This window comes from Apus apus, chromosome 16 (genome assembly GCF_020740795.1).
Source record: "Apus apus isolate bApuApu2 chromosome 16, bApuApu2.pri.cur, whole genome shotgun sequence".
In the NCBI taxonomy this organism is placed as follows: Eukaryota; Metazoa; Chordata; class Aves; order Apodiformes; family Apodidae; genus Apus; species Apus apus.
This window is the reverse complement of record NC_067297.1, coordinates 9418048-9430834: the sequence shown is the minus strand read 5'-3', so window position 1 is coordinate 9430834 and position 12787 is coordinate 9418048. Positions and strand designations below refer to the sequence as shown.

The 12787-nt window shown below is 42.2% G+C and overlaps 1 protein-coding gene across 1 annotated transcript; it reads left to right on the top strand.

Moving 5' to 3' along the window:
- Positions 1–3077: 3077 nt before the first annotated feature.
- On the top strand, positions 3078–8398 carry RAN (RAN, member RAS oncogene family). Its single transcript, XM_051634041.1, has 7 exons — positions 3078–3194; positions 4169–4211; positions 4766–4850; positions 4950–5075; positions 6108–6295; positions 6838–7008; positions 7115–8398. The coding sequence occupies exons 2-7, from the start codon at positions 4176–4178 to the stop codon at positions 7157–7159; spliced, it is 651 nt and encodes a 216-aa protein (XP_051490001.1). The 5' UTR covers positions 3078–3194; positions 4169–4175; the 3' UTR covers positions 7160–8398.
- Positions 8399–12787: the final 4389 nt, after the last annotated feature.

The window sequence follows — 12787 nt, the reverse complement described above, 5'->3', positions numbered from 1 at the left end:
CGGGGCAGCGGCCACGCCCCCCCCCTCCCCTCCCCGCCCTAACGCACGGGACCCAGGGGCCGCGCGGCGCATGCGCGGAAAGGGGCGGGAACGGGCGGGCGCGCGCAGCAGCCACCCCCCGCAGGAGCGCGCCTCGCGCCGCTGGCGTCACGGCGGGGGCGCGCGCGGGCGTGCTTCGCCGTCCTGAGGGGGCGGAGCCGCGGCCCGGGCTGCCCCGGGCGGGAGCCCCGGTGCCTGCGGAGCTGCGGTGAGAGCCAGCGGGAAGGTATGAGTCAGCAGCGTGGTGCCGCCTAAACGTTCCCGAGGGGCTCTGCAAAAGACAGAAGTGCTCAGTGTGGGAGCACGGAGGTGGCGGAACGGTCGCACAGGTTCCTGAAGAACGTTCCCATCGCACAGAAGCAGCGCTGCTAGCTAGAAGAAACTACAATACATGCAATTTTGGGAGACTATCGTGACAGAAGGAGTTGTAAAAAGATGCGAGAGGGTTCTTTTTTAGTTGAGTTTTATTTAGTTCTCCGTTCCGTGGAGCAGAAAGTGACTAGTCGGCTTTACCTCTGCCGAGTCCCGGGCAGCGTTGAAGGGCAGGCTGGGTGGGGCTCCCGGCACCTCGGTGTGGCGGGGGGTGTCCCTGCCCATGCGGGGGGTGTCCCTGCCCATGCGGGGGGTGGGACTAGATGGTCTTTAAAGTCCCTTCCAACTCAAACCATTCTCTGATTCTGTGAGCTCTTCAGCTGCAATGTGTTGACACACATTGCCCATTAGTGATGTTCCGGGCTCTAGTAAAAGACCAAGACTTTGCCAAAGTCCTAAATCTGTGCAGTAACGGGTACGTCTTAAAGGTCTGGGAGTTTCTAGGGAATAGTCCATGCACATACTATGGAGAGCAGGAAATTCTCAGTGATACTGTGTTTTTAGGTGCTTCCTAAAAAGTATTACTTCTGACTACAGTCAATTACCTGTAATTAATAGTATCTCAGTTCTATCATATCTAGACTTTACATTCTAGACCTTATGTTCTGCAACTGTGAATTCTACAAATGTTACTTTTTAATACTGAGCATGATAATCCAATGCATAATTTTCCCCACCTATTGAAATATTTTTATTCCAGTGCTGGATCAGGAATTTAAAGGTCCTGAATCAGCAATGTAAGCCACTTTAATGACAGTAAATAGCTGTTTGGTTGTTGTTTTTTTTTTTCTGAAAAAAAGAGATCTGTATCTGCCCTTCATCATTGACCTCATACATGCTTATCTTCCAAGAATATAGTCTCTTAATGAAACCTAGTCAGACATGTTTTATCTGGTGAAAAAATAAACTTTGTATTTTGAATACATATTATGATAGACTTGTGCTATTGTATGATCTGTTTTACCTATGCATGCTGAAAGTGACTAATTTCCTTTTCAAACGTTTTAGTGGAATTTCCTGAGCTGCCTCAATCACCAGTGTGCAGACCTCCATTCCTGCTTGAGCTCATGCTCCAGAGACATTTCCACAATCACTGCTTAACTGGGAAGTACAATTATGTTCTTTTTACTTGCTTGCCTGCATATATTGTTGTCTTTATTTGCAAAATAATTTTGCTTCTGACTAATATAGCAGTTATAGTCAAATACACTGTTTAGCTCTGTGACCATGTCCAGACAAATCAGTGAGTTGCTAAGTTGCTTTTTGATTAGAAATCTATTTTAGTAATTCCAAATTACAGTATCAGATAGTAGTTTACTAATACATTTGTAACAATATTGAGAAATTTCCAAGGTACACTGAGTGTTTTATACACAGATTGCTTTTTTGCCCTGGAAGTGTTTGTATTCTTAAAAACTGTCAAACTCCACTAATGTGGCTTTGTAGGCTCCTATTTATAGAGGCGATCAGCAAAAGTACTAAAAAAGCCCACAAAGCCAACTCATCCAAAAAAAGGGAAAGCAAGGTCAATAAGCCTGTGACTTTTTCAACAAAGAACATCTTATGCAATATTTGAATGGCGTTATGCTATCAAATAAGCAAAAACCACAGCAGAATGCAACCACTCTTGTAAAACTTTCTGTATGCATCACCTCTATGTCTGTAGAAAATGAACAAGAAATAAGCTGTATATATCACCATTTATCTGTTAATTCAGTCAAATTATTTATTTATTCTCGATTATGGGGTGCACCAACAAACAGGCAGACCACATAAAAGTTGTTTAAGTACATTGAAGTAAAAAAAAAAAAAAATCAGAGACCTTAAAAATGGCACAAACCCATTAACCTGGTATTTATAGACCTATGCAAAGCATTTAGGTTCTTTGAAAGTTTTTGAACAAATTTCCACTGAAGTTTGGATTTGAGAGCTTAGAGAACTATTCTAAACCCACAGCTTGCAAAACAACTTTTGTTTTCATTAAGGCACTCCCTAGCAAATGCAAATCAGTTTGTATGAGGAACTGAGAATAATAATCTCCCTTTTGAACCCAGCAGATTTTACCTGAAAGCTGCTCTATTAAATTCTCCTGCTGCTTTTAAAGACAACTTTATTATCCCGTGCTGGAGGCAGTTTGATAGGTTTTCTAAAGTAACTCCATGCCATTTTTAAACTTTGCCTGCAGAAGGAGCATCCTCAGCTGATAACATTTTCTGGTGAGATTTTAAAGGTTAAGCAGGGAACCTGCCGAGTTCCCAGAGCTGCTCAGCCTGGCTCAGAGGCTCTTCCTCAACCCCCACCAGCAAACCTCAGGCTTTACAGCCGAAGTTGCTACTTAGAGCCAGGGGTTCAGTCCCCTAACAGCCGGGGGGTACCGCCGGGCGGGAGGCGGCTCAGAGGGGCTGCAAACCCGCTGCCGGGGGGGAACCGGGCGTGCGCGCCCCCCTGCCCGCAAAACAAAGGCACCGCTGCTCTTTATCAAACGAGCGAAGACCTCGCCAGGCTGTCAACTGGCTTCATGCAGGCTCAAACCAGGACACAGCCCGCTGCCGCCCGCGGCGGGGCAGCCCCGGGCTGACCCCCCCCCCCCCCCAGCAGAGCCCCCCGCACCCGCACCCGCCGCAGAACAACGCGCGCGCGGCCGCCCCTCGGCACGTGACGCCGACCCCTCCCCTTCCCTGCGGCCGCGCGGCGTCGCTCGTCGGGCGTTTGAACCGCGCTTCCGCCATCTTCCCAGCGCCCAGTCACTGGAGGGAGCGACGCGGAGAGACGCCTCGGGAAAGGTAACGGGGTCGGGACGTCCTCCTTTTCCTTCTAGAAGCGGGTGGGAGGAAGCGTGGCCGCTTTAAAAAGCGCGAGCGGTGGGGATGGCGGTCACTGTTGGCTACCGCCTGGGAGCGGGGGTAGATGGGTTGGGTTGCAGTGAGGCTGGGCCTGAGTGACCGTTGCAGCGGTGATACCTGGCCTGAGCGGCGTCCTTTCTCCTCCCCCCTTCGGCATGGGAGAGGTAGAAAGGTAGGAGCTGTGCTCTGTTCCATCTCCTATAGAAGAGCGGGATAAATCTAGGAGGAGAAATAGAAGCGGGGCCTCCAGCGGCCCGAGTCTGCGAGGGGGGAGGGGAGGAGAGGAGGCGCGCGCTGCTCAGTCATGGTGGCTCATGGCGGGGAGGGCGCGTTAGGCCCGTTGGGGGGAGCCGGGGCACGGCTGAGGCCCAGCCACGGGAAAAGTGTGCTTGGGAGCCCCAGGGGACGCGCTCCGGGCACTCCCGGTAAGGAGGTAGCCTCCCGTGAGGGATGGGATAGCGATACTGGGCTGGTTGGGGAGGACCTTCTGTGGAGTGCGGCTGGGGTGGGCTTTTCGCTGGGGTGTCCTTTGGAGGCCGCGGCTCGGTCTCTTCTCTTTCGAGCTCGAAAGCCAAAGGGCTGCGGCGGCCGCCTCCGTTACGGGGCTTCAGGGGTGGGCGGGGAGCGGCCGCCGCCATTACCGCGCGCTCTCTCGCCGCGTGTGGGGAGACGTGGAGGCGCTTCTGGCCCCATGAATGGGCCCGGGACCACGCGCGCCGAAATGCGGGCGAGGCGGGGGCAGCGCGGCGTGGGGAGCGCGGCGTGGGCTGCCCCTCCGCAGCCCGGGCTGCGTGGCGCCCAGAGCACGCGCCTTGGGAGCCGCTTTGGGAACTGAAAAGGCGCCCGGCCGCTTCCGGCAGGGCCTTGAATCAGATCGCCTGTTGTGAGCTGAACTGCTTCCATTTCCCCTGCAGACCCAGCATGGCCGCCCAAGGAGAGCCCCAAGTGCAGTTTAAGGTAAGGGAGTGTTTTGTTCTGGCGGTTTTTAAATTTTTTCTTGTAGTAGCAAAGTAACTCGAGTCCCAACGTATATGGTAAGTTTGGTGTTGGAGTGCTGGCTTAACGGTGCCATTAGTGTATTGTATTATTGCATGTAACTTGTACAAAACGATATTGTAGCACCGTGTGCATCTAATGCTATTTGTAGTTTAATGTAATACATTTTAGTAATGTTTTGCCTGTAGAATAATTCTTAAATTTCAAAAGTGAAGTCTGCCACAGAAAGCATCTAAAGTGAAAGTGTTTTCTGTTTTGTCTTAATTGTTTAGGGAAGAAAATTTCTAATCTTTCAGAACGGAATTTTCTGGTGTATTTTGTGTGTAGAGTTAGAGCATGATAGGCTTAACAGATTGGGTCCCAATGCAGTGATTTGCCTCAGGAAGTTTGGCCTTTTGTTTACAGCATCTTGTTAGGACTAAGGTTTTTGTAGGAGTAATTAGTATTTACTCTAAGATGACCAATTAGCAGCTCTAGAAGTGTATTGTTCTGATTTCTTTTGTATTTTTCAACAGCTTGTCCTGGTTGGTGATGGTGGCACTGGTAAAACAACATTTGTAAAACGTCATTTGACTGGTGAATTTGAAAAGAAGTACGTAGGTATGTCTGAAGAAACATTTGATATCTAATGTGTTACAATTAAAAGTGTAATTCATTATTTTCTAGGTGCTAATACTGCTTTTTTTTAAATTACTACAGCAACACTGGGTGTTGAAGTTCATCCTCTGGTGTTCCATACTAACAGAGGCCCTATTAAATTTAATGTATGGGACACAGCTGGTCAGGAGAAGTTTGGTGGTCTGCGAGATGGCTATTACATCCAAGGTAAGGTGTCTGTATGTGGGAATATTCTGTACCTCTCACAGTTCAATCTTTCCCTATATTTATGTTGGCCACTTTGAAAGCTGTCAGTGTGGCTTGCAGTGAGCTGTTTTCTGGGACTTCAAACTCTTCATGTTGACACAATAACATCCTTTGGTTTGCAGTGTGCTCTGGAGTAGGAGTATTACAACGTGGTGTTTCAGTGTACCAATGCTGGCTTTGTTATTAATGGAGAGTAGTGGTGCACCTTAAATGACATGATGCTTCTGATTAAATTCATTGGTTAAGAGGTGATAGTATATGCTTCAGTTAGTACAAATTTATATCTGTATTAATGTACTGGGATGAGTAACTTGGAACACACAACCTATTAAGATTTCAGATACAATGAGGAAGGTGTAGTTTTCCATGCCAGAGTCTGGTTGTCTTTCTAAATACGTTTTGATAGTGGCCCTAACTTCTGCTTGGCCAAATACTGTTCTGCGTGTACTTCAGTCAACTGCATATTTGCAAAATTTTGTAAGGGATTATTGGAGTTTGACATTGTTGCTTTTCCTTTAGAAGGATCAGATTTGAGTCAAGCACCTGTGTTCATTGAAAAACTGTTCTGGATGAGGGCATCATGAGATGTGGACTGCAAGCACTCAACCTACCTGGAAGTCTCAATAGGATACTTGAGATTAGTTAAATAGGTGTTAACTAATTTCTGTCAAATACTTGTGTAAATCAAGGCTGACTTACATGATTGTAATTATTCTCATAACCATGAAATGCCTTGTTATTCAGTTGGGTTGATAAAACTAGCTGTTATTTAAGACTGAGCATTTAATTCTGAAATGACACATTTATGGGACAAGTGCTCTGGACTTGTTCATTGAGCTTGTTATCGTGGGCTCTCAAGAACTGTGGAGCTGAGAGGGGAAAGTTAATCCAGATGCTTAACCATAATGCAGGATTTTTAGGGGTACCTCTTCTTGCTCCCATCTTATAACCATGTCCTCGCTGTCCTGATGTGGCTCTTTACTGTTCTTGCAGCTCAGTGTGCCATCATCATGTTTGATGTAACATCAAGAGTTACTTACAAGAATGTACCGAATTGGCACAGAGACCTTGTACGAGTATGTGAAAACATCCCTATAGTGTTGTGTGGCAACAAAGTGGATATCAAGGACAGAAAAGTAAAGGCGAAATCAATTGTCTTCCACAGGAAGAAGAATCTCCAGGTATGTGGGCATGAGTTTGTATGAACCAAGTTTGGTTTGTCACTGCAGTTGGGTTCTCTGCTGTAATCAAGTATTCTGCCTTTTGTCACTATTCCAGCTTTTATGATCCAGTTGGCTGTTTGTACCTAACTTCAGGGAATGGGGAAGTGATGGTGCTAAAGATGATCATCACTAGTCTTGAGTAGAAGACATAAGTTCCTAAAGAGATTGTGTGCACTTGACTTTCGCTGCTCAGAACCTTGTCAGATGACACAGAAGTGAGACTAAAGTAGAAATGACAGGAAAAAGATACACTTCCCTCCTGAAAGGTCCATCTTTGATCAGATTGGATTCTTTACTTTTCTGTTATCAATTTCTGCCTGTTTGCCTGAAACTACGTTTCCAGACACTTAAATCATAGCTGTTTCTGAGAGCATAAACAGAGGTAATGTGAAAAAGAGCACTAAAAGTACAGTAGGTTATGTTCATGTTGATCTTGGTAAGTCCTAAATATCAGTTTGAAGTGTCTTTTCTTTAATGTAAAATATGTCCTTTTTTTTCAGTATTACGACATTTCAGCTAAGAGTAACTACAACTTTGAGAAGCCTTTTCTCTGGCTTGCTAGAAAGCTAATTGGAGATCCTAACTTGGAGTTTGTTGCTATGCCTGCTCTTGCACCACCTGAAGTTGTTATGGACCCAGCACTGGCAGCACAGTATGAGCAGGATCTACAGGTAAGTGAGAGGGCACAAAGGTTAAATGATTCCCTGATAACTAGTGTTTGAGGTCCTGGGGCAAGTAACTGAAGAACAGTTCTTAAATGTAATTTCTTTGTTCCAGATTGCTCAAACCACTGCACTGCCAGATGAAGATGATGACCTGTGAGGGATGAAGCTGGAGCCCAGCGTCAGAAGTCTAGTTTTATAGGCAACTGTCCTGTGATGTCAGTGGTGCAGCGTGTTTGCCACTTTATTATCTAGCTGAGCAGAACATGTGCTTAATCTTTGGAATGCTGAAAGAGATGAATGGGCTTCGGAGTGAATGTGGCAGTTTAAAAAACAAAAAAACAAAATGAAAAAACCCACAAACAAAACTTCATATTTTGGACCTGCATATTTAGCTGTTTTTTGGACTGCAATTACTTCCCCTTTTGAGTTTCAAATCTGAGATTGCTGCAGTCACATCAGAGTGTTAAGTGGTTAATCTTGTTTCTGTCATTCCCATTTTTTTTTTGTTTAGATAATAAAGTTGTATTTCAATTATCTCTAAGCAAGTGAACTTTAATGTATCATTAGGAAGACTCTTTGAATTGTCTTCATTTGAGGCTAATACTTGGTTGTCTACTGCATTTCTCATTCTCTATTTCCCTTTTCCCTCCTGCTTCTCATGTTATCCTCTTGCCGAATCAGAGCTAACAGTTAACCTTCCTTTGATTTCCTGAAGCATGTAATTAAAGTACTTGAGGAAAGCTGAACTAACTGCCAGGTATAACTAGAGTAGTGAACACTTGGCTGCTAAGTGTGACTGGATCAGCATTCCTGTGCAAATGGGAATGTTTGTGGTCTGCAGGGAGTCTTGAGAGGAAAGCGTGTAGTTCAGCTTGCATATGCTACCATTAGATACAATCTCTCAACTCTTTAACTTTTGGTATGTTCTACAATTTACCTTCAGAGTTCTTTAGTAACCAGAAACAAATGGCATCTAGGTCTGTTAGGTGGCCTAAAAGCTGTATCTTTGCATGGAACATCATTCAGTAGGGCTATAGCTGATGAATGAAACACATTAAGCATCTTCAAATTCACTAACTAGAAAACAGCTGTACTTTGAGCTAAAAAGCTCTTGGCTACGAAGCAGCATATAACTGAAACCACATTTCTATATCTAGACTTTACTGTAACTGCACCAAGTTCTTAATTTGAAACTCCAGCTTATTACAGCACAAATGGTGGAAAATGTCAACTTTTAACACTTATCTTGTAGAGGTTAATCTTGGTCAATATTAGTACTGCTAGTAAACCAGACAAGTTTAAGATATCATTTTTCAGTAGTGTTTGAGTACATGAAGCCTTGGAATTCTTCCGTTTTGTATTTTTGGTTTCTTAATAAAGTGGAGCATTTCATTTATTCCTTTTAACTTGCATGTTTGTGTACATAACTCCTACTTGAATATTTATTCAACTATTCTGGTACATGGTAGCAAAATGTGGACTATGATGATTACTTTTGCAATACTGTTGTAAAGGAATTCTTTTTAAATCAGTGCAAGTTGGAGTTCTGTGATATTTTTTTTTGGGTGTTATTTTGTGTTTCTAGGTAGTTGGTTGGAAGCTGAGTGACTGGAAACTCACTAATGAGAATGAGGAATGTTGTACACTTAGATTGTAGTAAGATGTACTCCCACTTAACATTCCATTGAATCTTGCTTCATCATCTTGCTTTACCTTCATATTGTAGACTTCCCTGTAGTGTTCTCTAATTTAGCTGTGCATATCCTGGTTAATACTGCTAGCTTGACTATACTGCTGATTTGCTAGGTGTGGTAGCTTTTGACTGAGCTGTCTCACTTCTGAAAATGCTCTGCTTAAAAACCACATATTTTTTGGGAAACCTGCTGTAGTTTTGCAGTATTGATACACTAAGAAGGTAAAATAGCCCTGAAATGACATTTGTGTTGTTCTGTCGAGCATGTATGATGTCATTACTACTTGCTGGCTGCACACAGGTACTAGCTGCCTTAGTATGAATTTCTACAAAGCAGTTGGAAGGGTTTAAAAAAAGCTAAATAGCTGTTTGAAGACTAGTATAACTGCTGTGAGCTTTGCTTTGTAATCTTCAGTGTTAACTTCCAGGTCCACAAAAACTCATCTCTGAAGCAGGCAGTAATATTAGTCCTGCTGTAAAGTAATATCTTCAGCTTGAAATTCTTTGGGAGTGGAATTAAGTCAGCTTGTTGCACTTGTCACATTTAATACCTGTTAAGTGTTTATAAATACTGCATACAGCCTTAATATGCATGTCCTGATTCCTTGGTTGAAGTTCCTTAATGATAAGACTTAAGTTTTTCACTAGTTAGGTTTATGCAAAATAAAATGTTAGATTTTTAGTCAAGTAAGGACTTGCATTCTAAGAACCTCTGTACTAAATAGTCAAGTCAGTCTGTATTTGAGGTCTGCCGTTTTCAGGACTGAATTGATGAGACTGAAATGCCTTCTTGCAATACCTATTCTGGTCTGCTTGCTTGAGTACTGTATGGTTAGATCAGTTTTAATTGCAGGAGTTTGCATTCTGTGCAGACTGGTGAGTTTGCCCGTGCTAAGGTCTTTGGTTTCAGATTGCTTTTGAGTAACTTGTCATTACAGACCATGTTCAGCCTTAACTTTCAGAAGCAGGATGGGGTGCTGGGCCATTTACTGTTCCTAGTTCTGTGATTAAGCTGTGAGTGTTTTAAGTGTCCAAGCTCAGAGGGTTTTGTTAGAGTAGTTGGAAAACTCGTGCATGTGTGAAATAGGCAAGGTAAAAGCCTTAGTTCAAGAAAAGGGCAGAGGAAATGTTTTGCTGTTTCTTACTGAAACTTTGAATGGAGTGTCAAAGTCCTTAGGAAAGCTGGGGTTGCCCTTAGATCTCTCAGGATCTTGGCAGAATCTGTTTTAAAACCATGGAAGAACACTCCTCTGCATCAACTATAGAAGTCAAGAACGTTGAAGTCTGCCCCTCTTACACCTCTGAATTACATTACAAGAAGATCTTTGTATTTTTCCTTTAGATGTAATTTTGTTTTGTTGCTAATACAATTTTGGCCAAAAACTGGAGAAAGCAGGGTTGAAAAATGGTTCTTCTGCCTTCAATGAATTAAAATAGAAATGCATAATTTGATTGAAGCCAGTTGTTTACCTGATTTGAATTGGTAGTATTGGTCACTTTCACCTTTATTTCCTCTTAAGGCAGGATTGGTAGCAATGGCTTAGAAGTAACCAAAAAGCTAAGTGTGCTGCTGCTTTGATCAGTTTGTTTTCACATGGGTGCATTAACTTAGAGATTAGTTTTGGCTGTATATGTGTTGTTTTTTGTGCTGACATTAAAAGTTTCCCTTTAGGAACCTTCATTTTTCCCAGCACAAACTGGTCTATGAGCATCCTTGGAAGTGCTTCATTGCATGTGTCTTGTAACACTTGTTTATCTCTGCAAGTGGCCAAAATCAGAAATTTTCAGCTGAGGGTTTATGTCGAGTAAATATGGCTGTTGTCATAGGCTAGTAGCTAATTTAGACAACACCCAGGTCAAAATACTGGAAACAGCTGAAGTGGTTGAGTGTTCATTGCCATCTGTCCTGGTTTGCAACTGTACTTGTGGTGCAAGCTATTGCCTTTCTAGCAAAGAGCAAAAAGGACTATTCTTTCTGATTTGGAGCTTGCTTGTCTGCCTGGCAAATAATTAAAAGTTAAACTTGAAATAATTTTATGCTCAAAAGGAAGGCTTAATATGATAACCTATTTAATGAACTTAGTGGGATTTACTGATGAGCCGAACTGCAGCCTCAGATACCTAGCTATTGAGTAATTGCAAGAATGTTGAAATGTAGGGCGTGTTATTTATACCAAGGCTCTAGCATAGAGCTAATCTTAGGTTACAGATTTGAGTGCACAAGGGAAATATTTATAATTGGGTTGTGTAGGTAATTCTCTTTAGTTCTTAAAGTGAACAGATTGTTCAATGAGTTAATGACTCCCAAAATTCTAGTGTTCTACTGGCTACATCACTGGAATAGGCCAGTGTTCATACTAAGGCACTAGTTCATAGAGGTTTGATTATTTTTTTGGGGGGAGTGGGGTACTAATAGTTGATAGTTGTCTTCCTGTGATCCTACAATTCTGTGCTTAGAAGATTCAGATTCTTATTTTTACTACTTAAGGGGAAAAAAATGAAAATATAAAAACATTTCCCCAAGTAATGTTATGAACAGAATTCCATATTCTATAAAACATTTTTTAAAATTCCTGCTTGATTCACTGTCTTTAAAGTAGTGGTTTTGATATATTTAATGGAAGCATTCAAATTTTAATTTCATCAGTATAGTTCCAGGTTACTAGGAGACAATGAGCATGGTTTACTCTGTTGCCTTTTTATCTGCTAACACTTTGTTAATATGGACTGAAAAGGGCACCCACAAAAATACTCTTGTGTGTAAAGTAGACTGGTCATAACCAGGAAGTTCATAAGGTGATTGTTATCAATAACATCTAAGAAAAAAGTTGTAACCAGTATCCTTCCTGTTACAATTTTTGTAAGTGACAAAATCACTGATCATACATATCCTGAAGCATCAGGATTTTTCTTGATATAGATACTTAAATCTGTACAAAGAGTTAAGCTGAAGATAGACATTCAAATCACTAATATAAATGGGTCTTGTCTGCTTTGAACTTCTTTTTCAGGTTAAGAGCTTGCAGGAGCCAGTACCACAGCCTGAGTCCCAGTTATAAAGTAGCAGCAACAGGAACTAGTATTATAAGATTTCTCTACACAAAATCAGTGGTAAATCTTTGTTTTTCATAACTAGGCAACAATTTAGGTATTCAAGTAACTTATTTTAAACTATAACAGATGAGTACAGCAATTCTTCAAAGATTATGTATTAAAAAAAAAAGCTATTTGAGACCCATCACCTGTTAGAAGTGCAGAAGCTGTTACCACTCTTAAACCAGAGGAAAGACAGTAGTTCTTAGCTCACTAGTTGAACAGGTCTGATATACTTTAAAAAAAAATAATCCATGTTACAGAGATCTAGTGTTTTTTTTCTCTCGCTGGGACACGTAGACTAGCATTTGAGAAAGGCAGAGAAGATAATTCCAGGCGTTTATTTGGGACCTAAAAACTCGGACGGCAGTTGCGGTACCCTCTTCAGCCACACGATGGGGCCCTCTGTCTGTGTAGCTGCTTTGGTCGAGCCGAGAGCGTGTTAAATTGAAATACACCTGCTGGGGCTGCACAAGTGTGCGTAAAGAAGGAAGAGCAATGTGGATGCTTTTAGTTCTAGTAATAGTAGCAGATGCTAGTTGATAAAAATTTAAAACGGAGCAGGTAAGAATTGATTTTTTGTAGAATATTTCTATTTGTTACAAAATAAATATAATTGGACTTTCAATAGGATTTTATTTTCTTTATTTTCTTTATTTTCTTTTCTTTTTTAAATCCATGAGGAGTATGAAATAGAACTAGATAGTAAATTACAGGAGGATTTTTGTCATAGCAAAGCTTAGGCACTGCCATCATGTACTTTCTCTTTTTTTTTCTTCAGCAAAAAAATAAATCAGATTTTATGATATGGAACCAGTCAACATCTCAATAATTGACATTGATTTAAAGTATAACTACCTGGAAAAAAATCTGTGCATTAAATGCTGGTCAGCAAACACTGATGCAAGATAAATCTGGTAAGAAATATGCAACGGTTAGATCTAGCACAATACAGTGCCATGTAATTCATGGTTTGATTTTGTAGTTAAGTTACAGGAT

Bases quoted from the DNA above. Each gene is read 5' to 3' on its own strand.
- RAN (XM_051634041.1), top strand. From the start codon at position 4,176: ATGGCCGCCCAAGGAGAGCCCCAAGTGCAGTTTAAG. The intron at 4,851-4,949 runs GTATGTCTGAAG...AAATTACTACAG, and splicing joins ATTTGAAAAGAAGTACGTAG to CAACACTGGGTGTTGAAGTT. The intron at 6,296-6,837 runs GTATGTGGGCAT...CTTTTTTTTCAG, and splicing joins ACAGGAAGAAGAATCTCCAG to TATTACGACATTTCAGCTAA.